Source organism: Peromyscus leucopus, chromosome 16_21, assembly GCF_004664715.2.
Source record: "Peromyscus leucopus breed LL Stock chromosome 16_21, UCI_PerLeu_2.1, whole genome shotgun sequence".
Lineage (NCBI taxonomy): Eukaryota > Metazoa > Chordata > Mammalia > Rodentia > Cricetidae > Peromyscus > Peromyscus leucopus.
The window spans coordinates 9,368,188-9,395,194 of NC_051084.1; the positions used below are offsets into that span (position 1 = coordinate 9,368,188).

At 49.3% G+C, this 27,007-nt stretch overlaps 2 protein-coding genes and 1 non-coding gene across 7 annotated transcripts in view; 1 reads left to right on the top strand and 2 right to left on the bottom strand.

The window, feature by feature from the left end:
- Positions 1–3,165: 3,165 nt before the first annotated feature.
- Positions 3,166–27,007, bottom strand: part of LOC114687930 (vacuolar protein sorting-associated protein 52 homolog) — a 93,869-nt gene continuing 70,027 nt past the window's right edge. Inside the window, exons 1-12 of one of the 3 annotated variants that reach the window (XM_037199743.1) lie at positions 8,524–8,542; positions 8,286–8,353; positions 7,898–8,073; positions 7,256–7,406; positions 6,458–6,558; positions 6,233–6,365; positions 6,066–6,123; positions 5,334–5,512; positions 4,877–5,032; positions 4,327–4,445; positions 3,919–4,037; positions 3,166–3,768 (exon numbers count right to left, since the gene is read on the bottom strand). In XM_037199743.1, the coding sequence (XP_037055638.1) occupies positions 3,254–3,768; positions 3,919–4,037; positions 4,327–4,445; positions 4,877–5,032; positions 5,334–5,512; positions 6,066–6,123; positions 6,233–6,365; positions 6,458–6,558; positions 7,256–7,406; positions 7,898–8,070 (1,704 nt within the window). In that variant the 5' untranslated portion in view covers positions 8,071–8,073; positions 8,286–8,353; positions 8,524–8,542 and the 3' untranslated portion in view covers positions 3,166–3,253. Of the gene's footprint in view, positions 3,769–3,918; positions 4,038–4,326; positions 4,446–4,876; positions 5,033–5,333; positions 5,513–6,065; positions 6,124–6,232; positions 6,366–6,457; positions 6,559–7,255; positions 7,407–7,897; positions 8,074–8,285; positions 8,354–8,472; positions 8,588–27,007 lie in introns of those variants that run through there. The other 2 variants (XM_037199742.1, XM_037199741.1) reach the window with 2 other exon arrangements.
- On the bottom strand, positions 6,847–6,957 carry LOC114687939. Its single transcript, XR_003733732.1, has one exon. It is a non-coding gene; the product is annotated as a U6 spliceosomal RNA (small nuclear RNA).
- On the top strand, positions 21,078–25,101 carry LOC114687935 (RT1 class I histocompatibility antigen, AA alpha chain-like). Of its 3 annotated transcripts, none has more exons than XM_037199768.1 (8): positions 21,078–21,188; positions 21,391–21,660; positions 21,859–22,134; positions 23,681–23,956; positions 24,083–24,223; positions 24,391–24,423; positions 24,608–24,655; positions 24,795–25,101. In XM_037199768.1, exons 1-8 carry the CDS (start codon positions 21,125–21,127, stop codon positions 24,797–24,799), a joined length of 1,113 nt encoding a protein of 370 aa, XP_037055663.1. In that variant the 5' UTR covers positions 21,078–21,124; the 3' UTR covers positions 24,800–25,101. The 3 variants fall into 3 exon arrangements, with proteins under 3 accessions (XP_037055663.1, XP_037055664.1, XP_037055665.1); XM_037199769.1 differs by having other exon boundaries at positions 24,083–24,214; XM_037199770.1 differs by lacking the exons at positions 24,083–24,223; positions 24,608–24,655 and having other exon boundaries at positions 24,998–25,101.

Genomic DNA, 27,007 nt, shown 5'->3' on the forward strand with positions numbered 1-27,007 from the left:
TGATGTCACTTCCAAGGATAAGTATGGGACTGGGGAGATTGCTCAAGGATAAAGAGTGCTCACTGCTCCTCCAGAGGACCTGGGTTAGGTTCTCAGCTCACACCCTCCTGTAAGAAGGGAAAATGCCGCCCTCCTCTGGCTTCCTGGGGCACTGCATTCACATGGTTCATGGACATACATGCTGGCAAAACTCCCATACACATAGAAATAAATATTTTTTAAAAGAAAGAAAAATAAACGGAGGGAAATGAGATTTCTCTAAAGACAGACCTCCCTGAACAGTACTGGGGGTCGTTACAGCACGAGGGGTCACCTCCAAGCCCCTCCTACACGACTCCAGGGTCCAATGCTCTAGATGTTCACACTGGTCCTGGAAGGAAAGGGGAAATTGACAAAACTCCCCCTGCAGAGTGGCCCCAGACCTGCTGACCTGTGTGCCTGTTTTCTTAATCTTGCAGTAGCCCAGGTTGACCTTGAATTCTTGATCTTTCTGTCTTGTCTCAGCATGCCAGGTGCCAGGATGGTGTGTGTGTGTGTGTGTGTGTGTGTGTGTGTGTGTGTGTGAGAGAGAGAGAGAGAGAGAGAGAGAGAGAGAGAGAGAGAGAGAGATTGTCCACAACTGGAGCCCGTGATGTTGAGTAATGATCTGGGGAGGAGCTTGAGGAGAAATCTTCCTCTGCAGTTGAGTTTCGCCCGGAGATCACAAGGACTCCAGCAAACCGCAAAACAGAGTATTCGGGCCGGGCGGTGGTGGCGCACACCTTTAATCCCAGCACTCGGGAGGCAGAGGCAGGTGGATCTCTGTGAGTTCGAGGCCAGCCTGGGCTACCAAGTGAGTTCCAGGAAAGGCGCAAAGCTACACAGAGAAACCCTGTCTCGAAAAACCAAAAAAAAAAAACAGAGTATTCGGGGCTGAAGGAAAAGTCCCTCTCTGCTTAGGGATGAAGGGGCATGGGCGACACCCCCCTGCCTCCCCATCATTCAGGGCTCACAGGGGCTCAGGTGGGCAGGAACCTGGACCAGCTCCGATTCTGGGTCCTGCTGCCGCCTGAAGGCCATTGGTGGAATCGCGGCTTCTGAGGGTCCCCAGACCCACAGGGCAAAGTTAAATGTCCCATCAGCCTGCAGGCTGCAGAGTCCCCAACTGCTGGCCTGTTCAGGAGCCTCCCAGGTTGTCTGGACCACACTGAAGAACAGGCTGTCCTCTCACAGCCCCTCACATCACAGTGTTAGCTTCCTTCTCTTTAGTTGTTGACGTGGCCCGGGATTTAACCCAGGGCTTCCTGCATGTTGAGTGCGTCCTAACTGAACCACACTTCAGCCCACTAACTGAGTTTGATGTAACTCACCCAAAGTGAGGGTCCCCGGTTTCTTGTTGAACACCTTTTATCCCAGCCATCAGGAGACAGAGGCAGGAGCATCTCTGAGTTCCTGATCCGCACAGCAAGTTCCAGGACAGCCAGGGCTATAAGGAGAGACCAGAACACAGGGGTCCCCAAGACTGACACCTGGGGAGGGGCTGGAGTAGGTGGTAAGGTGTGGTGAGAGAGAAAGGACCATGAAGGATTCCAGGGCCGGTCTGGGGTGAGCTTGTGTCGCCCACGCCCCCTACCCTCGCCCTGCACAGCCTAGTACTGTGACGGGTAAGTCTCAAGGAACCTGGGAGCGAGAGAGACTGTAAACGCTGAAACTAGGCCCAAGGAAGGGAAAAATGGTGGAGGACAGGGCAAGGTCCATAAGGACAGCACTGACTCCACCCACGAGACACGTGACCCAATCAAGAGTCTTCCTCCTTCCTTTCCCTTCTCTGGGCTCCAACATGCCAGACCCTTAGGTGCACAGGCTCACAGCCGCCACTGGCCAAGGACCTGAACGTGATGGGGTGGAGGACATGACGCTTCTTTCACCTGAAATTTCCCCCATTGTCTAAGGAACCTATAGACTGCTGTCTGCCTGGCGAGCTTCCTGCCACTGAACGACATTCCCCACCCCAACCCACTTTTTTTTAATTTCTAAAGATTTATTTATCTCATGTATATGGCGGTCTAGCTGCAATACACATTCATGCCAGAAGAGGACATCAGATCCCATTATACATGGCTGTGAGCTGTCATGTGATGCTGGGAATTGAACTCAGGACCTCTGGAAGAGCAGCCAGTGCCCTCAACTGCTGAGCCATCTCTCCACCAGCACTTTTACTTTTAAGACCTGGTCCAGGATGGCCATGAACTGACTCTGTAACCCAAGCAGGTTTTCCATCCCATGCCTCAGTCTCCCAATTAGCTGGAATTACAGGTCTACAAACCATACTGGCTTTTAAGGCATGGTCAGGGTTGCTGGATGGTGGTGGCTCACCTTTAGTCCAAGCACTTGGGAGGCAGAGGCACGTGATCTCTGTGAGTTCGAGGCCAGCCTGGCCTACAGAGTGAGTTCCAGGACAGCCAGGGCTGCACAGAGAGACCCTGTCTTGAAAACCCCCAAAAGACTTGTTCAAGGATGTCCCTTCACTCTAGAGCAGTGGTTCTCAACCTGTGGGTCACGACCTTAGGGGGTTGAAAGACCCTTTTATAGGGGTTGCTGAAGACCATCAGAAAACACAGATATTTACATTAGGGTTCATAACAGTAGCAAAATTAATTACAACATAGCACTGAAAATAATTTTGAGGTTGGGGTCACAATGTGAGGAAATGTATCAAAGGGTGGCAGCATCAGGAAGGTTGAGAAACTCTGTTCTGTAGTTCACTGGGCACATCAGCAGGGCAGCAGGAAGGGCCACATGGAAAAGACAAGACGTATGCTCTGGAGCCAGGTCCACCCCGGCCCCATATGGGTGCAGGGGGGCAGGCCCTCCCCTCAGAGGAGCCGTGACAGCCACTTAGGGGCTCAGACAGACAATCCCAGACGTGTGGACTTTTCCCATGGTAGCCTCAGGACAGGGCCCAAAGCTGTCCATGTCCCCAGGCCTTGTGACATGTGCCACCTTCCTGGAGAGCTACAGAGCAGTCCCTCCTAAGCAACCCAGCCACCCTGGGTCAGAAACAGTGACAGACCGAGGTGACCACCCCACCTTCTTCCTCATGCACCCCAGGCTGGGAACCGGAGAGGTCTACAGGAAAGAAATGCTGGAGAACTCGAAGGCGTCAGGACAAAGAAAGGGACGCTGTCACAGTACATTAAGTGCTTATTATTGCCTACAGACAGACAGACAGACAGACAGCCTGAACCCCAGCCAGGAGGTGATGGGTTAGTGTTCAAGTGGAGACCGCAGACGACCAAGCTACAAGAGAGGGAAGGCGGCCTCCACTGCCCTGTCCTAAGATTGAGAGTCGATCAGAGACTGAGGTGGGCGCTTTCACAGGTGTGAACACACAGGGGAGGAGGGACAGGGACAGGAATGATAACGTCCCCTCCATGTCCAGGAAGGAGCAGACTCGCACACACTCTGCTGAGGCAGAATCCTGCAGTGGATGTGGTGAGGAGTGTGGGAGCCTGAGAGACAACAGGAAGGGGAAGGGGACCCAGGGGACGGAGTGTGACATGCAGAGACCGTGGGAGCCTTCAGGTCCCAGTGTCAGTGTGTGACATTCAGAGCGCATGGGAGCCGCCACCCTGGGGACCGAGTCAGAAGTTGGGCTTGTTTCTTGAGCTCCACCATGAGGTGATGAATGTTGATGAGCTCCGCCCTGGCCGGCAGCACCCGGAGCTGTGGCTGTGCCAGCACCCGGTGGAAGCGATGGTAGAGCTGGATCAGCTGGGTCAGCGCCCCCTGCACAGAGGGGAGTCGGGGGTCAGACAGACCGGGCAGGACTATCAGAGCTCCACAGCTCAGACACAGCTGGTCGCTGACCTTCCCAGAGGAAAGAGCGAGAAAACACCCACGCGTGGGACACGGGCAAAGGGCTGGGGTGGCAGGCACCTGGATGATGCTGGTTCCATTTCGAAAGTTGGTGAAACTCGGCATGACATCCTGACTCAGAGACTCCACGGAGGCCTTCCAGGAACTCCCAAAGCCACGGATCAGCTGAGTGACTCGGGCTGCCACAGGAGGACAGAGGGTGTCAGATTGCGACCAGGCTTGGGGACCATCCACCGCGGCAAGGTCTGCCCGGGGCACAGCCATGATCACCATCAAGCCGGGCTTCCCTGCTACCCCCCAGTCAGGTCTTCCCTGCTGTGCCACCTGTAAGCTGCACCTCACTGTCCTTTCCAGTCACCTCCCCACGGTCCCTGACAACAGCCTCATACCTTCTACACAAAGAAACCCTGTCTCGAGGAAAAAAAAAAAGCTGAAGCCTTTAGGCACCCAGGCCCAGGGCTCAGTGACCTGTCCAGGGCAGGGACATCCCTCTTGGCTGCGATGTTGCGGAATCGGAGAACGATGTGGATACAGAGGAAAACAGCAATGGCGTCGTAGCAGTCGGCCAGGTAGGACTCCAGGTGTTTCTGTGACACAGCAACAGGCAGGCAATGGAATGTCAGTTTGCTGTTCGGGTGGCTGTGAGCAAACGGATGGACATTTCTACGGGACAAAGCCCTGGCTAGGGAGACCCCTCCTTCCCTGTCCACAGGCACCTCCAGGGGCCCTGACTTGCTCACAGGCCTCCACTCTGTAAGTTCCTCAGAGCAGAAGCCAGGGCTGAGCTTGGGATGGAGGTAAAAGGCCAGGATTTAGAGGTGTTGCTCTCTGCTGTGGAAAAGCAGAGGAAGTAACAGGATCCCCGAGTTCTGAGGGTTCCCTGGGGGGTCATGTTGTGAGATAAAGGTTTACACTCTTTAGATCGGGACACCCCTGATTTCAATACTGCTGCTTGTGATCCCGTTGGCTGTGGATGAGCCCTGAGAATGGAGGGTAAAAGACAGAATCCGGGGCTTACCAGAGTCATGGCGAGTGTGCGGCCCATGACAGCATGGAACAGGTCATGAGCAGCTGGACCAGATACGACAAAGAATTCACAGATGAAAAGATATTCACGGCAGGAATTGTCGAGGAGGGCGTAGTGCTGACTGCGGAAGAGAACCTCGAACGGATACTATGGGGCAGAGAGAAGGGTGGGGTCGGACACTGGCCCCGTGGATGTGGGGTCTCAGCACATCTCAGGATACGATAGCTCAGAAGACCCCACACACCTGACCTCCAGGCTGGGAGGAGCATCCTGAACAGGCACTGAAGAGGGGCACAGGACACAGGAACGCCCTCTCTCCGGCTGCTGCTGCCCCCACATCCTCTTCAACCCCTGACAGTCACCCCATGAGCAGTCTCCCTCTGTGTGCCTCAGTGCATGGCTCCTAGCCCCCCACATCACAGCAGGCCAGGGGCCCCAAACTCCCCACCTGCGGGGACTCAACCCCGACCACAGAGGGGTAGGCTCGTCCTGCCCTCTGCTCTCCACGCTGGGCAGTGTGGGGCACCAGGATGGGGGCCTCGAGTTCAGTGGGGGAGATGACAGCACCCCGGGTCCCCAGGGTGAAGATGGTGTTCCTGCTTCGGAGGGACGGCTTCGAGAAGAATCATGACCAGGTCAGAGTCAGGGAAATCACCGAGACCGACCACACCAAGCCCACAGAGCCAAGACCTGAGGGACCCCAGAAGCTAACTATGACTGGGACACCCCTTTCCAGAACCAGGGCCTTGCCACATCTGACACCTGTAATGGGCCTCAGGGAGTCTACAACCCTCTGGGAGGGGAAGATCTGGCTCTCACATCCTCAAAGGTTCCACCCCACAGAGAGGGTGAAAAGCAGAACCCTTTGGCTGGGGCCAGGCACCCCGCCTGTGAGCTTAGCCCGAGGTTCCTTGATCCAGGACATCTTTCTTTCTTTCTTTCTTTCTTTCTTTCTTTCTTTCTTTCTTTCTTTCTTTCTTTCTTTCTTTCTTTCTTTCTTTCTTTTTTTTTGTTTTTTTGTTTTTTCAAGACAGGGCTTCTCTGTGTAGCTTTGATGTCTGGCCTGGATCTCGCTCTGTAGACCAGGCTGGCCTCGAACTCACAGAAATCCACCTGTATCTGCCTCCCGGGTCCTGGGATTAAATGTGTGAGCCCCCACTGCCCAGCTGATCCAGGATATCTTTCTTTGCTGTGTCTTCCACACCCATTAGATGGTCTTTCTCAGCAACTTCCTCGTACTAGAGAAAATAACAGAGAGCTGAACCATGGCTCCTCACCACCAGTGGGTGGGGAGCTCCATCCCTCCTCCAAGCCACTATTAGGGGCACCTCTCCCTGCCTGGCTCACCTGCACTTTCATGAGCCGCCCCAGGTAGGAGTGGAAATAAGACAGGTAGATCTTGCTCAGCGTCTCCACATATTCATCCCTGATCTCCTTGGCTGTTGCTCGCTCCTTGCCCAACAGGAACTGATAGAAAAACCTGGAAGGGCCAGGGCGAGTCAGACCCCTGGACGTACATGCTGGCTGCTGAGAAGCTCACAAGCCACCCTGCACCTGTCCCGGGGTGGCGACCTGTACTTCAGCAGGGCTGTCTGGGGGATCTGATAGTTGGTCATGGGCTTTCTGAACGAATAAATCTTCTGGAGGATGAACTCGCGGATCTTTGTCACTGCCTAGATGTGGGGGACAAACAGGCCATGAAGTTGCGGGCTTTTACCCTGTGGAGAAAGTTAGGAGATGACAGACGTGAAGGTAAAGGTAATGGAGAGAATACTTTGGTTGTTTTATGTTTTGTTGGTTGAGTCAGGGTCTCTCTGAGTAGCCCTGGCTGGTCTGGAACTCACCCTGTAGTTCACTCTGTAGAACTCACAGAGGTCCCCCTGCCTCTGCCTCCCAAGTGCAGGGTAAAATCGCTTAGCACCAGGCCCTGCCTTATTTTTTCAGGTTTGTTTTTCTTTGTTTTAAGTATGGAATGCTTTATGAATTTTCATGTCATCCCTTACACAGAGGCCATGCTAATCTTCTATTTACTGTTCTAATTTTAGTTTCTATGCTGTTGGTTTTTGAGACAGGGTCTCATGTATCTCAGCCTGGCCCCAAACTCCCTTCGTAGCAGAGAACGACTCTGAAATTTCCGATCTTTCCTCTGCCACTTCCTGAGTGCTGGGACAGCAGACAAGGGCCATCACGCCAATGTCTGCAGGGCTGGGGAGGGAACCCAGGGCTCTGTGAACGCTAAGCAAACACTCTACCGACTGAGGCACATCTCCAGCCTCCTTAGATTTTCAAGGGAATGAGAGGGCCAACATGCACCGCCCGGAGGGAAGCAGTGGGGATCATGGGAAGTGACCCTAGGGGTCCACTCCCCACCTTGACCCGGAGCCGGTCCAGCACGCCTCTGACATCTGCACAGGCAGCTGTGCCTCTGGCCTCCTGCTCCCTGACTGCGGCTGCCTTGGCGTCCAGCTCCTGCAGCTGCTCCAGGAACCTGGCCTCTGTCACTGGAGCTTCCAGAATTGATCTGAGGAGAAGGGGGACAGGGTGATCAGAAGGGACCCTCAACAGTCCTGAAACACCTGAACCACACCCCTCACAGCTCATGTCTTTCCTACCTTTCTCCATGATCTCATACCCTCATTATATGCACCAAGTTTTCAACTCCTGAGCCCTGCCCCCCACAGGTCCCCACTACACACCTGACCTTGGATCACTCCTAACCTATGTCCTATCCTGTGGTAGCTAAAGCGGGTTAGGAGTTATTAACCCATCCGTTAATTTCTAGAATGCACTTCTTTTTTTTAAACAAAATCCCACTCTGCAGTCCAAGCTGGTGACTTGCAGCAATTCTCCTGTCTGGACCTCCCGAGCCTGAGATTACAGGCATGAGCCAGCACACCTGGTTTCTAGACTGCACCTGACAAACCTCAGCCTAGACCTGTGTTGTAAACTGGGTAGGTAACCCAGCCCAACCACCTGCTCTGGACGGTATGACCCTCCCAGCCAGCAACTCACGTGACCAGAGTGGAGGGCACCACTAGCCCATCTACAAGTTCCCCAAGTCTCCCCCGCACTGCCTGTCGGTTACGAAGTCGGATGTTCATGGCTCCTGACTGCTCCTGCAGGGTCCGGATCTCAGAGCTGATGGAGCTGAGGTCACTCTGAAAAGCTCCCAACATCTGCTCCATGCGCTACAGGGAGGGCAGAAAACACTGTGGGCATGCACAGGGTTGACAGGGACAAGTGTGCCACCAAGTGTCTGGGTGAATACCCCAGTCAACAGCCCAGGAGGGTGGGAGATCTTCATTGCCCAAGTTACACAAACTACTAACAACAACAAAACCAGAAGCAGAGGGCGTGACAAGTCCAAGCTTGTCAGGGACCACAGCTGAGGGCCACTGACCTCCAGGACAGCATTGCAGGCTGTGATCTGATTGTGCAGAGATGCTATGTTCTCACTCTCTTGGATGTCTGACCCACAAAAATCAAGGGCTTCACAGTGAACATGGAGCTCTGCAGACCAGCAGCACCTCCTCCTGAATTCTCCCCAAAGTGACAGAAACCCGAGAGACCACATTCCATTCAGCTACCTGCATCACACCTCCCTGGACCCCATGTGGCTCCCCTCTGCTGGAGGATACAGTCCTGGATCAATTTCTGCTCAATCTGCTGCAGCTCCAGCTCCACCTGCTTCGAATAGTGTCGCAGATCCACTCCTTGGGGAAATGACCATGAGAAGTCAGGACAAAGTCACAGGCAGGCCAGAGGGGACACCAAGGTGACATTTGAGGGGAAGGTGGGGGCAGATGGGCATAGGGAGAGCCTCACCGTTCTAAGAGCCTCCTTCACCAGTTCATCCTCCAGATTTGCCTGGATGTGAACTGGAAAGAGACATTTATTGGATGCCCCAATGTTAGAGAGGAACTTTGGGTGACTGTCCAGGCGGTCTGGTGTCCCTCTCATTAGGTAAAATTTCACCCTTCTGGTGTCTTTGATGGAGTTGAAGACTAAATAGTTATAACTATAGTTTTTCTTAGTTGTAATAGAAAGTAAATTAGATACAAAATTTTAGAATCACTAAGATAGACAATTAAGTACTTTATCTAATTTGCCAAATGCAAATGGATTAGATAGTGTAATTCTTACTTGATAACTTTTTATTGTATATAATCTTACTATGTTAAAGTTAAAACCTTTTTTAATTAGACAAAAGGGGGAATGCTGTGGAATAATCTGTAATGATTTGTCACTTAATTTGGTTTAATAAAATGCTGACTGGCCAGTAGCCATGCAGGAAATAGAAGCAGGGTGACCAAATGATGGATGATGGGAAGGTGAAGGGTGGAGTCAGGAGTCACCAGCCAGATGCAGAGGGAGCAGGAGATGAATGTGCCACAGTAATAAAGGTACCACTATGTGACAGAGTATAAATAAGGCATATAGGTTAACTTAAAATATAAGAGTTAGCTAGTAACAAGCCTGAGCTACTGACTGAGCCTCTATAATTCACATCCAGCCTCTGAGTCAGTTATTTGGGGCCAGGCAGTCAAGTCAGGAAAAGTGTCATTTACAACATTCCATTTTCCTAACAGGCCAGCTGCTTCAGGACCGTGGAGAACATGGTAAACTAGTAGATTTCATGATCATGGACGACTGTCCCACTTCTCTGGCTGTGAAGTGAGTTCTTTGGTCAGAAGCAACACTGTGTGGAATACCATGGTAGTGGACAAGGCATGCTATAAGTCCATGGACGGTGGTTTTGGCAGAAGCATTATGTGTATGAATGGCAAATCCATAACCAGAATAAGTGTCCACTCCAGTAAGGATAAAGTGTTGTCCTTTCCAAGGAGGAAGTGGGCAATGGGGTTGTGGAATCTCTCTCTGTGGCTAAGGAAAGCAGCTGAGGCCCGTCGTGTGTATCGGGGTGTCCCTGCATGGACGACCTGAGAGGCCATTGTGTGAGTGAATGATAGTCATGGGCACCTTTCATGGACAGGTGCAAAAACTCTGTGGAAACAGGCTGAGAGAGAAGTGTGTTGCAGTCAACAGAGCTGAAAGGAGTTGGAGATCTGAAGAGTGTTTTGACATCAGAGTTGGAGATGCAGATTTGGAGTTTGCCACCTGGTTTTTGGTCTTGCTTTGGCCCAGTATTTCCTCATTATGCTACCCTTCCTTGCTTTTGGACTGGTAATGTATATCCTGTGACACTGTGTGATGGAAGTATGTGATCTGCTTTTTTATTTTGATTTTTACAAGGAATTGCAGTTAAGAGATTTTCGTGAGTCACAGAAGAGACTTTGAACTTTGGACTTCACAGTATTGAGACTGTTACAGACTATGGTGACTTTTGAAGTTGGACTGAATGCATAATTTGCATTATGATGTTACTACAAGGCTGTGTGGGTCTAGGAGTAAAATGTGGTGGTTTGAATAAAAATGGCCCCACAGACTCATATATTTGGATGCTTGGTCATCAGGGAATGGCACTGCTTAAGGAAGATTAGGAGGTGTGGAGTCAGTGTGGCCTTGCTTGAGGACATGTGTCACTGGTGGTGGCCTTTGGTTTTCAAAAGCCCAAGCCAGGGTTACTGGCTCTCATTCTTCCTGCTGCCTAAGGATCTGGATGTAGAACTCCCAGCAACTTCTCCATAACCATGTCTGCTTGCATGTTGCCAAGGTCTCCATCATGATGATAAGGACTAAACCTCTGAAACTGTGAGCAAACACCAATTAAATTCTCTCCTTTATAAGATTTGCCATGTTCATGGTCTCTTCGCAGCAATATAACACTGGCTAAGACAGCTTCTTATTTATTTCATACCTGGAAACACCATGATTAATCCAGCACCAAAAGTCCATGTGAATCATGCCACCATAAAATTAACTTTGCCTGTGCTGACCATTACAGTAACTGTGATCACCTTGTCTTTAGCAATTCCATGCTGCCATTTGGACCCTGATACATTTGGACCCAAGTAAACTCATTCCCTTTAATTCATCCAACTGAGCAGCAGCATCTCAGCCCTAAGGTCTGGCTCATGGAAAAGGGTGACAACAAGACTCTGGAAACATGCTGGTGCCCCCTCACCATTTTTTGTCTTTAGAATCAGTGAAGAGCAGGTCTTCTGGGTCTTCCCATGATGGAGGAGTAGTTTTTACACAGCACACACACTCTAGCATTGCAATTTCCCTGAGTCTTAGAATCCCTTCATCATCACTAAGCCAAGGGATATCAGGCATCTCCAAGTCCTTATCAGTAAGCCATCTTTGACAAATGCTTCAGCCAATCATTCAGACAATGTTTTGACAACTTTACAAACTGTGGGAGCTTCCATATTCAATCTAGAATCTGAAATTAGAGGGCCCATATCAATAAACTCAGTCTGACCCAATTTCAATGTTCAATCCACCATTATCGCACACCCTAAAATCCATTCCCACACATATTCCCCAGACTTCTGCTGGAATGAATTAGCAAAGTCATTAAACTCTTTAGCAGTGTAGAGCGCCCTCCTCAGGCACTAAGCTTCTCCCTTCTACCTTCCCCAAAGATCCTGCTCTGCCTGCAGTCTGGTGAAGGTCTAGAGGCAACTGTTGGTGGGATCTGAGGGAAATCAGGATTGTCTTGCCTGGTATTTCCTTTGGAGAAAGTCACCACTGGCTTAACAAACAAGGAAGGATTAATTTGTTCAGTCCAAGGTGTATTTAGGAGGTGGGGCTGAGGATAGAGAGACTACTTTCTCGGGTGAGATAAACCCTGAGAATCTGAGGGGTTAAACTTCTCAGCGTCAGTAGGGTCCTGCCACACATCTGAATCCCAAGTTACAGGATCTCATTCTTTACCAATTCATGTCCTTACTTTAACTACTGATACTCTTCATGGCTGGGACGTGAATTTTTGCTGTCATTCAGCCAACCTTATAATGAGGGCTTCAGTTTGATTTTCTGCAACGTGAGCTCTGTGGCTGCTGGAGAGAAGATTCTCTTTCAGGTCACACTTAGAAACCTCCAGACTCTATTCCCATCTGGAGCATGTCAATTTTATCACTGTGTTAACTGTTGTCATTAGTGTCTTAGTTTGAGTTTTTATTGCTGTGAAGAGACACCATGACCACGACAACTCTTTTTTTTTTTTTTTTTTTTTTTTTTTTTTTTAAGTTTTTTCGAGACAGGGATTCTCTGTGTAGCTTTGCGCCTTTCCTGGAACTCACTTGGTAGCCAAGGCTGGCCTCGAACTCACAGAGATCCGCCTGCCTCTGCCTCCCGAGTGCTGGGATTAAAGGCATGCACCGCCACCACCCGGCAACCACAGAAACTCTTATAAGTAAATATTTAATTGAGGTGGCTCCCTTACAGTGTCAGAGGTTCAGTTCATTATCATGGTGGGAAGCATGGCAGCATGCAGGAAGATGTGGTGCTGGGGCGGAGAGTCACCATAAAAAGGTGACCACAGAACTTTGTTTGACAAAATGGTTCTTCAGGTTCCTGCTTCACAGAGGAAACTGCCAGGCATTCTATATGACACTAAAATAAGTGACTGAGAGACTCTGGGCCTGTGGGCTGAAGACAGATGCCTCAACTTTGTAGATTTTATCATAGAGCTCATTCCTTTCCTCAGTATATTTAACCCACAGATGCTAAGAGCAAGAGACCAGCATCATCATTTTTCTTATCTTTCTACAAACTGTTAATAGTTTTATATAGAGTAAACAAATCCATTGTGGCCCACAATCAGTGGATCAGGAAAATCAAATGCATTAATCTCCTTAAGCGTGTAAAATAGTTTACACCATTAGCATTCAGTGCTCTTCCAGCTTCCAAGAGATGCATCAGTAACTGGAAAGGCTTTGGTAGCTGTAGGTGTTGGTAAACTGGAAAGCCTATTACAGATCATTAAAAGAATCAAACTTATATTTCTGTTGCTTTGGAATCACTTCTGTTAGTCAGGGTTCTCTAGAGTAAGAGAACTGAGTAAATGTCTATCTATCTGTCTATCTATCTATCTATCTATCTATCTATCTATCTATCATGATACATTAGAATGACTTATAGGCTCTGGTCTAGCTAATCCAACAATGGCTGGCTATGAACAGAAAGTCCAAGAATTCAGTACCTGTTCAGTCCACTAGGCTGGAGTCTCATCTGGTCTTCAGTATATGATAAATCCTGAAGAAGTAGCCTCTGAGACCCGTGAATGAATGGACTTGCTAGTAAGAGCAAGAGCAAGCTGGCTTACAGAGCAAGTTTCCTTCTTCCATGTCCTGGAATAGACTGCCAGCAGAAGGCATGGCCCAGACTAGAGGTGGGTTTTTCCACCCTCAATCAGGATTAAAGGTTGTTGTCTTCTAGTGTAGTGGCTCATGCTTTTAATCCCAGCACTTGGGAGGTGGAGACAGACTGATTTCTGAGTTTGAGGCTACCTGGTCTATAAAGCAAGTTCTAAGACAGCCAAAGCTCTTACACCGAGAAACCCTATCTGGAAACACACACACACACACACACACACACACACACACACACACACACACACACAAATGTTGTTGCCAAGAACCAGATCAGAAGTTGATCTTCCACTTCAAATTAAGTAAAAATCCCTGACAGGTGTGCTCTCTGAGTTGGGGTTTTCCTTAATTCTAGATACTGTCAAGTTGACAACCAATAATAGTCATCACAGTCTGTGTCAGAGTTCTGGAAACTTCCCTGGTTCCAGGCTTTGGCAGCTTCTTTTCCATGGCTCTGCCTCCTCCCTGAAAGAAAACAAGATGCTTTCTTCCCACAGGTGGGAAAGGATGGAGAGTTCCATTGGCTCTAAGTTTGATGAGGGCAGGGCAGCCTGAGACCTGAGACCCTTGGAGCAGAGTGGACAGGAGGAATGGGGCAGCTCAGCCAGCATGGGTCCCCTTAGCCTTATTCTCTGAGGGCTCAGACCCAGTCCTGTTTTCTTTCTTCAGCATGTTGAACTATTGCCCTAGACACTAACACTTCTCTTTCTCATTAAAAAGTGAGACCCTGAGGGGCCTGACGTAAGGGGAAGATGGGGAAAGGGGGATCACTAGGTGCAGGATCTCTCCTGATGTTGGGGGTATCTTGGTCTGTTACATGTTACCATTAAGTAACTCAAATTGTTCTTGTTCAGTGGCAATTAAAAACTAACACACGGCTCAAGTGCAAAGATGAGCACACACACAGTGTGCTCTTCCTGGAATGAGGCTGTGACCCACTGTGCACAGTAGGTCTGTAAAATGAAATCTTTTTGTATTTTTAACTTTATGCTGTTTTGAACATTTGCATTTCAGCACAGCATATTTCAGTCTTCAGTCCCTGTCCTGTTCCAGAGCTGGAACAATGTTGACAGAACAGCCCTGTGCCCTCAGCCCCTGGGACTCACACTCTAGGAGAGGGAGAGGGAGCCACTGGAGTATTTTTCAAAATGGATTTTTTAACATTTATTTTTATTGGATGTATTTGTTTTTTGATTATGAGTACGCAGGTGCACCAGGAACTAGATCCCCTGGAACTGGAGTCACAGATGGTTGTGAAGCATCATGTGGTGGTATTGTGTTCCCCAAAATACTGTGCACCCTATCTTATCTGGGGTCAGAGAACAGAACAGCTACTAGATATAGAGGGAAGAAAATAGTGGCACACACGCCTTTAATCCCAGCATTCCAGAGGCAGAGATCTGCCTGGATCTCTGTGAGTTCAAGGCCGCACTGGAAACAGTCAGGCATGGTAACAAGACCTTTAATTCCAGGAAGTAATGACAGGAAGGTATATAAGGCATGAGGACCAGGAACTAGGCTGGTTAAGCTTTTAGCTGCTTAAGCTTTCAGGCCTTGGAGCAGCATAGTTCAGCTGGGAGGCATCCAGTCTGAGGAAACAGAATCAGCTGAGGAATTGGCGAGGTGAGGAAGCTGTGGCTTGTTCTGCTTCTCTGATCTTCCAGCTTTAACCCAATACCTGGCTCTGGGTTTGATTTTATTAAGAAGAACTTTAAAGATTCATGTTACACTCTGCTACACCAACAGGTACTCTTAACCCCTGAGCCATCTCTCCAGCCCCCACTGGAGATTTCACAGAAGGAAACCACACAGCCTGGCTCACAGCAAGATGGCTAACAAGATGGCTGACCACAGAGAGAAACTGGATTAAAAGGAAGAGACAGTGTTAGTGCAGAGCTGAGAAGGGAGGGCTGCTGGTACTGATGGGGTGAGGACTGAAGGAGAAGGGCAGGAGGTGACAGAAGCAAAGGGGAGATCCTAACGCAGTGGGCTCCTCCTGTTTGAGGGTGTTTGTCCACAGATCACAGTGGACACATCTGCAGAACCCTGCAGGGCATCTTACATCTGCACTGAATGCTGTGGTGGTTTGAATGAGAATTGCCACCCAGGCTCAGAGGTTTGGATAGTGCTGTGGGTATTGTTCTGTATAAATAAAACACTGATTGGTCAGTAGTCAGGCAGGAGGAAGTATAGGCGGGACAAGGAGGAGAAGAATTCTGGGAAGTGGAAGGCTGAGTCAGAGACACTGCCAGCCGCCACCCTGACAAGCAGCATGTGAAGATGCCGGTAAGCCACAAGCCATGTGGCAAGGTATAGACTTATAGAAATGGGTTAATTTAAGATATAAGAACAGTTAGCAAGAAGTCTGCCACGGCCATACAGTTTGTAAATAATATAAGTGTCTTTGTGTTTATTTTATAAGTGGACTGTGGGACTTCCGGGGCTTGGTGAGAAAACTCCAGCTACAAATGGCTCCCAACGGCTTGAGTTTCCACCTTAAACCACAGAATATTTAATAAGCAATTCTAAACAGAGCCAAAACCAGGTTCCTGCTTCATGTTTCATATGGGTGTCTAGACGCCACATAATGCCAGTTTGCATTGCTGGCGGGTTCCTGGCATTTGCGCTTGACCTGCACTATGGCGGGAATGAGGCATCTACAAGCAGCACATTACCCTGCTGCTGTGTGGTGGATTTAGCCTTTAGTACTTTTTTTTTTTTTTTTTTTTTTAAAAAAAAAAAAAAAAGAGGTTTCTGGGCTACATGAGCTTGGATAAAAACATAGACCCACGATGGCTCCCAGAGCTGGCAATAAATGTACCACCACCATGTTGGGAAACTGAGGTGGACGGATACAGCAGCCATAGCACCATTTCAGTCTTACAAATGCTGCAGTTTAAAGCGATAGATTCGCAATAAGACAGATTCAGATGTAATAGTTTACAATGTGTGTAAAATGGATGATGGCTTGAAAGAGACAAAAAGATGATATACACAGTTATATAAACAAATATATAGTTTAAAAAAATAAAGTCTTTAAAGAAATAGTAAAACTAATATAAAAAATAAGCCACGTAAAAATGGATATCACACAGAGAATCTGGATTGTGTTGTCTTTGGGATTTTTAACTACAGAAAAACATTTGATGGTAAAAGCTGTTGAGTTAAACAAAAATGTAAATTTTAAAGGTATCTTGACTTCAAAATTTGGATATAAGGATATGTTGCTTTGGAAAAGAGGCTCTGCTTTGGTTTCCAAAGAAAGCCAGAGGCTATGGATTTGTTCCAGATTAAGATACAACAAGTTTGACCAGCCAAGACCCCTGAAAGGTCTCTGATGACACCATGGCCCAGATGATCCAACATCCAAAATGGTTTTAAGGCAACTGGCTCAGACAATACATCCTCATGGACTACCCCCATGAGCCTAAAAGTTTCTTTGTGTCCCCATAAGATACAGCGGCCCCCCCTCCAGCAAGAAGTAGTAAGAGATACTACACCCAAATTCCCAAATATACAAAGCTAGCTTTGGAGATGGAATTGGCTCACTCCCCCTCTAAACCCAGACATATTGCTAAAATAAAAGGTTAAGAGATTGTTGTGTCCCAAATCAAAAGAGCCCTGTGGTGTGGGACAGAGGAAAACCAATATTTTTTTAAAAAACAGGTTGATTATAAATGCAATCTCTTTCTAAAAAAGAAAAGGGGATATGATATAGATATATAGGATATAGAGATGATAGGATAAAAGAGTAGATTAATGAATCTATTTTTAAAGAGCAACAACTTGTTTAAAATGTTTTACATTGCTATGGATTTTAGTTTATTGATACAAATTTAAAGTTAATTTTGTTATACTGTGTGTATATTTCTACTCTTGTTTAAGGTGTTATGTTTGTACAGTTCATTTAAAATTGTAATGGATAATTAAAAAATAGATTACTAATTAGTCATCTGTGATAATCATACTCGTAGCCATGTTAGAGGAGTCTTCTAGGTATACATAGATATATTTCAGATAGATAGGTAATCTTCAAATACTTCAAAGACCTACAGAATATGGCATTTAAAATATTTTAAAAACTTAGATTTCTGGACAGTGAGACATGTATGCTCCTGGCAGCACTAATTTACTTCAGAGAGAAGAATGGACATTGAAGATACTCCATATGGAGTTTATCTTCACCTTGGCAAAAATAGCCATTTGGGCAAGAAATTGTTCTTGCCTGGACTGCTTGATCAACTCGACATACAAGATCCATAAAAAGGTGACCACTGAACTTTGCTTGACAAAATGGTTCTTCAGGTTCCTGCTTCACAGAGGAAACTGCCAGACATTCTACAGGACACTAAAATAAGTGACTGAGAGACTCTAGGCCTGTGGGCTGAAGACAGAGGCCCCAAATTTACAAGAGAATTTTGGATGACTGTCTAGGCTGCTAGCTGTCTCTGTCTACCCTGCAAGATGCCCGAAAGTTGCTTGCATCCTTCTCCTGTTTCTCAGGTAGTATTACATCCTTATGAGGTCTTTGATTTAGTTAAAAGCTAGATAGTTACAATTTTCCGTAGTTATGATAAAGATAAGTTAGATATAAAACCTTAGACTCACAAATATAAGATAGATAGGATATCTTCTTTAATTTTGCCAAATAAACTATAAATAGACTGGATATTATAACTGTAATTCTTGTTTGGTAATTGTTTTGTTGTCTGTAATTTTACTATGTGAAAGTTAAAACTTTACTTTTTGGAAAAGAAAAAGAAAAGGGGGAGTGCTGTGAATATCACTCTGGATAAATAAAACACTGATTGGCCAGTGGCCAGGCAGGAAGCATATGTGGGACAAGGAGAGAGGAGAATTCTGGGAAGTGGAAGGCTGAGTTGGGGAGACAATGTTAGCCAACAACATGACAAGCAGCATGTGAAGACGCCAGTAAGCCATGAGCTATGTGGCAAGTTATACATTTATAGAAATGGGTTAATTTAAGATACAAGAACAGTTAGCAAGAAGCCTGCCAAAGCCATACAGTTTGTAAATAATATAAGTGTCTGTGTGTTTATTTTATAAGTGGGCTGTGGGAATTTGGTGGGACCCAAGAGAAAACTCCAGCTACAGGATACTTCAGTTCCAGTTGATGGAAGTGCTTGGGACAGATCAGGAGGAGTGGCCATGTGGGAGGAGGTGTGTCACCGGGGCTGGGCATGGAGGTTTTAAGAGACCCCCACTATTCCCAGTGACTCTGACAATTGCTTGTGGATTGAGATGTGAGCTCTCAGCTTTTCCTGCCACCACACCTTTCCTCTAACATCCTGGATTCAAACTCTCTGAAAACTGAGGACCAATTTAAACTTTCTTTTATAAGTTGCCAGGTTCACAGTGTCTTCTTACAGCCCTAGAAAAGTAATTAAGCCAGGTGTGTGACACAAGCCTTTAATCCCGGGAATTGGGATGCACAGGCAGGTGGGTCTGTTGTGGAATATTATTTTTAACTATATAAAGATGTGTTACATTTGTTTATGTTGTATTTGTTTAATCATGTAAAGATGTGCTGCTGTTTCTGTAGCAAGAGTTTCTGCAGAACTCTGCAGCTGGTTTGATTCTGGAGTGTTAGCACCAGCTTTGATCTGCCTTTTGTGACTGCTACCATTTGTGTAGGGTACCTTAGGCTTGAGGTATCTAAATATTACCATGATTTCCTAAAGGTTCAAAGCCTATGCAAAAGTTGGTTGTAGGAGGAAAACAGAGATGTCCTGGAACTGGGAATTGCTTTGCCAATTGTGTCTTTGGACAGCGTTAGATAAGAGGTTTTGGTATATGGAAATTGACTTGCTAAAGATGTAAATTGTATAGCCATAAACATCCTTTTTGCAAAGCTACAGTTGGTCAGTTGGCCAGAGGCTGACTCCCCTGTCGCCACGAAGGCTAAAATTCATCCTAGAGTGACCATATTTTCCATGGACCCACAGAACTGAACACTGCACAACACATGTCTCACCTTGCCTTCCTAAGGCACCTGATTCGTCTAATTAAAAAGCTGAACAGCCAATGGCTAGGCAGAGGAGGGATGGGCGGGGCTGGGGGCGGAGAGAAAAGAGAAGAGGAAGAAAAGAAGGGGGAGAAGGACAGGATGGGCCAACCAGGCAACCACCCAGTTACCCAGCCAGCCACAGAGGAAGCAGAAAAGTAACACACACTAAAGGAAGGACGTAATGGTAAAAAGCCCCGAGGAAAAACATAGATGAAGAGAAACAGGTCCACTTAACTTGGAAAAGCTGGCTAGAGATAAGTTTAAGCTAAGGCCAGGCATTCATAACTAATAGTAAGTCTCTCTGTCATGATTTGGGAGCTGGTGTGTGGTCTGAAAGAAAGCCTGCTTCATGTCTCTGTGAGTTCAAGGCCAGCCTGGTCTTAAAAAAAAAAAAAAGACAAGAAAACACCAGGAGAGACCCCCAGGCCAGACTCACTCAGTTCTCTCCTCAATCTTCCTCTTCCTCCTTCTGAAGAGAAGGATTCCCTGGATCTTCTAGAAGAAAAGTCACTTCTGGGAGTCCAATGGCAAATATGTGTGTTGGGGATGCAGTGGAGAGATGCTTCTCTTTAAAGCAGAGGCTCTGGCCTGCAAGCACCACACAGACTCCCACAGAGACCAGGCTCCTGTGTTCACCTGCAGGGGCAGCTCGCACTGCCAAGCCTGATGCTCAGGAATCTCATCTGTAAATTGAGATTTTTTTTTCCCCTCTTCACTCAGGATCCTGTCTTCACAGCCTGGTGCTTACACTCAGACGCCAAGTGTTTCTCCCCAGATGATCATCTGTGGCTCCAGGTGGTTGTGTTTTACACGGATCTTCAGTCCATAGTCCTGAGATGTCTGTGTGGACCTGGTCTTTGTCTCAGCACAGTAGACCCCCTTCTCCACTGGGAAGAGACCCCCGTGGAGACCAAGCACAGCAGGGCACTGATCCCCGTCTACACGCCATGGTTCCCTGTGTCTACACACTGCCATGGTACAGTTGCTTTAGTGAATAAATCACAGTGAGAAAGGAACTGTAACTAATAATGAAGCAGAATAATGACGATGGTGTGGTAGACGTTACATAACCTGTGACCTCTCATTCTCTCTGTGACCTTCACTCACACTTTATGAGCGGATGAGATGAAGGAGATGAATGTCACAGGCCTGTGGAGCCCTGGGTCTCATAACAGCTGGCTCCTGAGTTCCTCAGGCCTGTGCAGTGTGGACACTGGGCAGAGGTAATTCTCATGGCAGAGGTACACACTGGGGACTTGAAGTTTCATCTCTGTTCTGTAGTGTGGAAAAAAATAAATTTATAATTTTTTTGTTTCTGTGGATTTTGACTTGATGTCCTCAAATCCCAACCACAGATAACTGAAGTAGAAAGTGAAAGCAGAGGAGAGTGGGATTCCAGCACGGAGAGTCACAGATAACACACAGGGTCAAAAGTCCTTGACCAGAGCTGTGAAAACTCCAGTCACCTCCCGATGCAGGTGTCCACGGCAGCCCCACACCCTCACCAGGACTCCGACAGCACCTGTTTCTGTGAACATTCATTTTAAGTGCTGTGTTTATTTTATCTGGAAACTTCATGCTCTTAGGTTTCATCCTGACTAACCTGAGGAGACAGTTGTTCTTAGGCGGTTCAGAGACATCATGACAAACAGCGCTCCGTCCCGCAGCACAGGGTTCAGCAAAGTCTCAGTCCCCAGGCGGTGAGGTCTGGGGTGGAAGCCCAGGGCTGGGGATCCCCAGGTCCCCAGTTTCACTTCTCCAGCTCCTGACCTGTGTCGGGTCCTTCTGCCCGGACACTGATGACAACTGTCCTGTTCTCACCCCCATTGGGTGCCGAGATCCCGGAGAACCAATCAGCGTCGCCGCGGTCACGGGTTATAAAGTCCAGGCAGAACGCGGAACTCAGACGCCCCAGATCCGAGAAGGGGGTTGATGGCCCCGCGCACGCTGCTCCTGCTGCTGGCGGCCGCCCTGGCCCCTACCCGGACCCGCGCGGGTGAGTGCGGGGTCGGGAGGGAAACGACTCTGCGGGGAGGGCGGGGGCGGCCCCGGGGAAGCCGCGTCCCCGCGTCGCCCAGCCAGACCCTCCCGCCCTTCTCCACCGCGTCCCGAGCCCCGCGCCCTGCTCCCCTCCCGGCCCGCGCACCCGCCCGGAGTCCCGGGAGGAGGGTCGGGGTCTCACCGTGCGCCGCCCCCAGGCTCGCACTCGCTGCGGTATTTCGAAACCATCGAGTCCCGGCCCGGCCTCGGGGAGCCCCGGTTCATCGCTGTCGGCTACGTGGACGACACGCAGTTCGTGCGCTTCGACAGCGACGCGGAGACTCCGAGGATGGAGCCGCGGGCGCCGTGGGTGGAGCCGGAGGGGCCGGAGTATTGGGAGGAGCAGACACGGATCGCCAAGAACGCGGAGCAGATTTTCCGAGTGAGCCTGAGGACCGCGCTCCGCTACTACAACCAGAGCGAGGGCGGTGAGTGACGCGGGTCGGAGGTCACGACCCCTCCACGTCCCTACGTCCGGGCCGGAGTCGCCCCCGGGTCCCGGGTCCCGGGGTCCGAGGTTCGGGAGGAGTCGGGGACCGGGACCCGGTTTCCCTTTCGGTTTAGGGGAGTCCGCGGGTGGGCGGGGCTGACCGCTGGTGGGCGGGGCTGACCGCGGGGTCCCCCAGGCTCTCACACCTTCCAGCTCATATCCGGCTGTCACGTGGGGTCGGACGAGCGCCTCCTCCGCGGGTACTATCAGTTCGCCTACGACGGCCGCGATTACATCGTCCTGAACGACGACCTGACGACGTGGACGGCGGCGGACACGGCGGCGCAGATCACCCGGCGCAAGTGGGAGCAGGCTGGTGAGGCAGCGAGACTGAGGGCCTACCTGGAGGGCGAGTGCGTGGATTGGCTGCGCAGACACCTGGAGAACGGGAAGGACGCGCTGCAGCGCACAGGTGCAGGGCCGCGGGCAGCTCCTCCCTCTGCCCTGGGGTGGGCTCGGTCCTGGGGAAGAAGAAACCCCTCAGCTGGGGTCATGCCCCTGTCTCAGGGCAGACAGTGTCCCTGGGTCTCCTGATCCAGCATGGCAGGGACCGCACTGATCCCAGGGCTCAGCCTTCTCCCTGGACAGCTGCAAATCTGTCTCAGAGGAGGGAGAGGAGATCCCGACCTAACCACAGTGGCTCCTGCAGTCTGCAGCCGATGTCAGCCATGGCCTCTCCAGGCCGGGGTCTCTGCCCACACCAGGGTTGTGGAAACTGAGTCCTGTCACCTGAGTGTGTCAGCCTTACAGGCCAGGACCGGAAGTCTCCTTTACCTGATGGGAGACATGGACGCCCCTACCCTAGGCTGGTTCCACAGTTTCTAGAACTTTCCAAAGATACATTCTCCCAAATCCCTGTGGCTGAGGTTTGCACCCCTCACACTCCAATTACGTCTATTCCCAGAATGGCCACCTGAGCACTTATGGTGTGCCCTGGACAAATACTAAATTGTGGGGGGGCTTTTTCTTTTTTTTTTTCTTCCTTCCTTTTTTTTTTTTTTTAAGTTGTCATTTTGCTTTTAGTCAGTTTTATTCCCCCCTCACTGGGGTGATACTGTTTCTCTCTCTCCCCCTCGTGTTATCATCTGTATCAGTCTCCAAAGGAGCCAGGATGGGGGGGGGCGGACACAACTCTGCTAATCTGGATAATTAGACAAAGTCAGTGTTTCCTTTACACTAGAAAGGCTCCTGTGAGCTTAGACTATTTTCTGCCATATTAACATCCAGAGCCCTCCTGCTCTCCCTCACCCCTAACAAGTCACAGTGTTGCTCAGTGGATTAGGAATTGAACTTCCTCAGAGACAGGGTCTTCTGCAGCTCCAGGACAGGAGTGACAGGGACGATCCACACACCCCTGTGAGCACCGCTGTGTCCCAGGGAGTGCTGCCCTGGGCTCCACAGCACACTTCCAGGGCTCCTGGTGACAATACCTTGTGTCTTGTCCCCCAGAGGCAGGGCTTGGGGAGTCATTTTCTCTGGCTGAGTGTCAGAGATTCACCACATTTCTGCTGCACACTTTGGTGATGGCTGTTCACTGGACAGAAAGTTATGCTGGTCAGCAAGAAGGCCACAGTGATTGTGCCTCAGTGGTGGCAGCAGGAGTTGGTGGCACCCTTCATGTAGGCCTTGTACCTGTTTTCTTATTTTGATATGAATTAATAACATAAATTAATTATTTTCCATTCCTTCTATTCTTTTACCACCTAACTAATGCTCTAGAACATCACATGAGGAAGACCATGCTGACCTGCTGGCTCACGTGGATTCCCTCTTAGCTACTGAGTCCCCCCAGAAAATGTGCAGCTCTGTGATGAGGGGACCAGCTCTACCTGAGGTCTCTAGTGTGATGACAGAATTGTCCAAACAGACACAGTTCAGTGTCATCATTGGTTTAACTTTGTGTTTGCAGGTATCAGTTTATCTTGTTAATTGTGGGATTTATTAAATCATCCTCGCAGATCCCCCAAAGGCACATGTGACCCATCATCCTGGCCCTGAAGGGAAAGTCACCCTGAGGTGCTGGGCCCTGGGCTTCTACCCTGCCCTCATCACCCTGGTCTGGCAGAGGGAGGAGGAGGAACAGACTCAGGACATGGAGCTGGTGGAGACCAGACCTTCTGGGGATGGAACCTTCCAGAAGTGGGCAGCTGTGGTGGTGCCTTCTGGGGAGGAGCAGAGATACACATGCCATGTGCAGCATGAGGGTCTTCCTGAGCCCCTCACCCTGAGATGGGGTAAGGAGGGTGTGGGTGCAGAGCTGGGGTCAGGGAAAGCTGGAGCCTTCTGGAGACCCTGAGCAGGGTCAGGGCTGACAGCTGGGGTCATGACCCCCACCGTCCCCTCCTGTCCTTCCGTTCCAGAGCCTCCTCAGTCCACTGTCCCCATCATGGCAACCATTGCTGTTCAGGTTCTCATTGGAGCTGTGGCCATCATTGGAGCCATGGCCATCATCGGAGCTGTGGTAGCTGTTGTGAAGATGAGGAGAACCACAGGTAGGAAAGGTCAGGTCTGGTTCTCTCTCAGCCCCTTTTAGAAGTGTGCTCTGCCTCGTTAATAGGAAACATCCACACCCCTCAATGCTCCTGTCTTTAACCTGGGTCTGCTGTCAGTTCTAGAAAATTCCTAGGGTTGGATCTTTCCTGGTCTCTCACAGCTTTTCTTCTCACAGGTGCAAAGAGAGGGAACTATACTCCGGCTTCAGGTAAGTGTGGGGAGCAGGATTGTCCCTGAGGCCCTTGGAGTGAAGCTGGACAAATGGGGGGCTCAGTCAGCCAATAATAATAGCTCATCCAGTGAAATCTTCTGGGTGCCTTGTTTGTACCTCTCTCTCTCTCTCTCTCTCTCTCTCTCTCTCTCTTTATATATATATATATAATTTTCCCTAGGCAGGGACAGTGCCCAGAGCTCTGATGTGTCTCTCCCAGACTGTACAGGTGACACTCTGGGATCTTATTTGGAGAGGGGCAAAGTGGACATGATTGGGGTTCAGGGACTCCCAGAATCACCTCTGAGTGAGTGGTGGGTTGTTGGGATGTTGTCTTCACAGTGATTGTTCATATCTCTTGTTTGTAGCTTGAAGACAGCTGCCCGGCCTGACAGAGTGACAGAGATGTGCTCAGGTCTCTCCTGTGACGTCCTGAGCCCCTCAGTTCACTCTCAGCAACAGTGTCTGATGTTCCCTGTGACCCTGTGGGCTCAATGTGAAGAACTGGGGAGCCCAGGCCCCCCTGCACACCAGGACCTTGTCCCTGCACTGCCTGTGTTCCCTTCCACAGCCAACCTTCCTGGTCCAGCTGGCAGGAGGGGACATCTCCATCCTGTCACCTCCATGCTGCCCTGAGCTGCAGCCCCTGACTCCCCACTGAAAATAAGAATCTGAGGGCTGGAGAGATGGCTCAGAGGTTAAGAGCACTGACTGTTCTTCCAGAGGTCCTGAGTTCAATTCCCAGCAACCACATGGTGGCTTACAACTGTCCGTAATGAGATCTGGTGCCCTCTTCTGGCCTGCAGGGATACATGCAGACAGAACACTGTATATGTAATAAATTAATATTTTTAAAAAAAAGAAAGAAAGAAAATAAGAATCTGAATGTAAACTTGAATGTTCACATTCTTGATCTGACAGGTGGATTGATGGGTAAATTAAATGATCGAAATACCTAGAGTTTGTGGAGGAAATAAATGGTAGCATGGAGAACCTTCCAGAATCTATGTTCGTTGTGCTGTGTGTATATCTGGTGGACAAGATGAGGCTGTGGGAGCTGAGTGTGAACAGGACTGTGCCCAGGTGGAGCTCAGTCCATTGTTGGCTGTGACATGGTCACTCCTCAGCTCTGTCACCTCCTGGCTCTGTTCTCTTCATCACTTGAACCACATGCTGAGAGTGTGTGATCACAGGGACACTGGGATGACAGAGCCTTGTCCTGTCCCCATGATTGTGAGCAGCCAGGGCAGCTATGACAGGTCAGCCTGGGCTCTGACCTGGCCATGGCTCTTCACCCCGTCTTCTCTGTTTATTTCTTGTCTTTTTAGTTTGTATGGAGGACTAGGCCTGTTCTTGTTCCTGTGATTATTGCCTGCCTCCTTATCCCTCAGGGTCCCTGAGTGACAGCACTAAGAGGTGTTTGTCCATCCTTGTACCATCAATGCCAAACTAAGCCACTGCACTCAGGAGACTGTGGGCTGAGGAGATGAACTTCAGTCTCCTGGGCTCTGCCTCCTTCCAGGCCCCTCCCTGAGGTTCTCTCCTTCTCCCCATCTTTCAGAATCTAACCCAGGTTGTAGGATGGGCAGAGAGGAGGGATGCACAGGGTCTCATCTCAGTCTGTCCTGTTGGAGCTGGGTTCTGCCCAAGGTCCCCTCGCCCTCTGGCTCTGAGAATCCTGGTGCTGCCTCCAGTGGTGACTCAAGGATTAATGGTTTGAATCTACATTACATTTATGTTTATTAAACAAACAAACACAAACCATGGTCTAGGGACTGCAGAGATGGCTCAGGGGATGAGAGCATTTGCTGTGCTTGCCTGGGACCCAGGTTCAGATACCAGCACCCACATGGTGGCTCATAACCATTCATAACTCCTGTTCCATGGCATCTAATACCCCTGGGGACACCAGACAGGCACCTGGTGACATATATGCAGGCAAGAAAATACTTATGTAAAATTAATAAATCTTTAAAAAAATAGATTGTTGGAATGCCAGAGATGGAAATTGCTTCACCCCTGCTCCGGTTCCAGCCCCTGCAGTTTTCTCTTCTAGCTTTGTGACCTTGAGTCAGGAGCTCCAGGAGTTTAGCTGAGATGTTTGAAGACCAAGAAGGTGACAATTTCTGTCATGATGCAGCCATCTTTGTCTTGTGAGGGATGATGACTTCCAGTGCCCGGGATCCAGCAGATATTCAGACCCAATAAATGTTTGATAAATGAATAAAAATAAATAGGATCATGGATCAAAGACAGAAAGGCAGGTGGAGAGGGAGGGAGGGCTTTGCTGAGGGGAAGCTCAGGTGACTCTGACCTCAGTGTGAGGGGACCTGGTGCTGCACTCAACATACCAGCATGTGGCCTGAGGTTGTGTTAATCAAGGGAGCTTCTGTAGAAGAGGGAGGTGAGGGTGTGAATTTTCCTCTAGACTGAAACATCCCTGCTGGAGCCAGGAGGAGCTGAGGAGGCTCAGGAAACACAAGAAGCTACAGGTTCACAGAGCTGACACAATGTAGTGCTTCCCTCTCAGGGTTAAACCAGCTGCAGTTCCTGAGGGAGAGGAGACTGTTGAGTGTAGCTG

What these genes read in the sequence shown, in the direction of transcription:
- LOC114687935 (XM_037199768.1), top strand. Translation starts at nt 21,125, where the DNA reads ATGGCCCCGCGCACGCTGCTCCTGCTGCTGGCGGCCGCCCTGGCCCCT. An exon ending in CTACAACCAGAGCGAGGGCG is followed by an intron (nt 21,661 to 21,858) that starts GTGAGTGACGCG and finishes GGGGTCCCCCAG; the next exon opens with GCTCTCACACCTTCCAGCTC. An exon ending in GGACGCGCTGCAGCGCACAG is followed by an intron (nt 22,135 to 23,680) that starts GTGCAGGGCCGC and finishes TCATCCTCGCAG; the next exon opens with ATCCCCCAAAGGCACATGTG.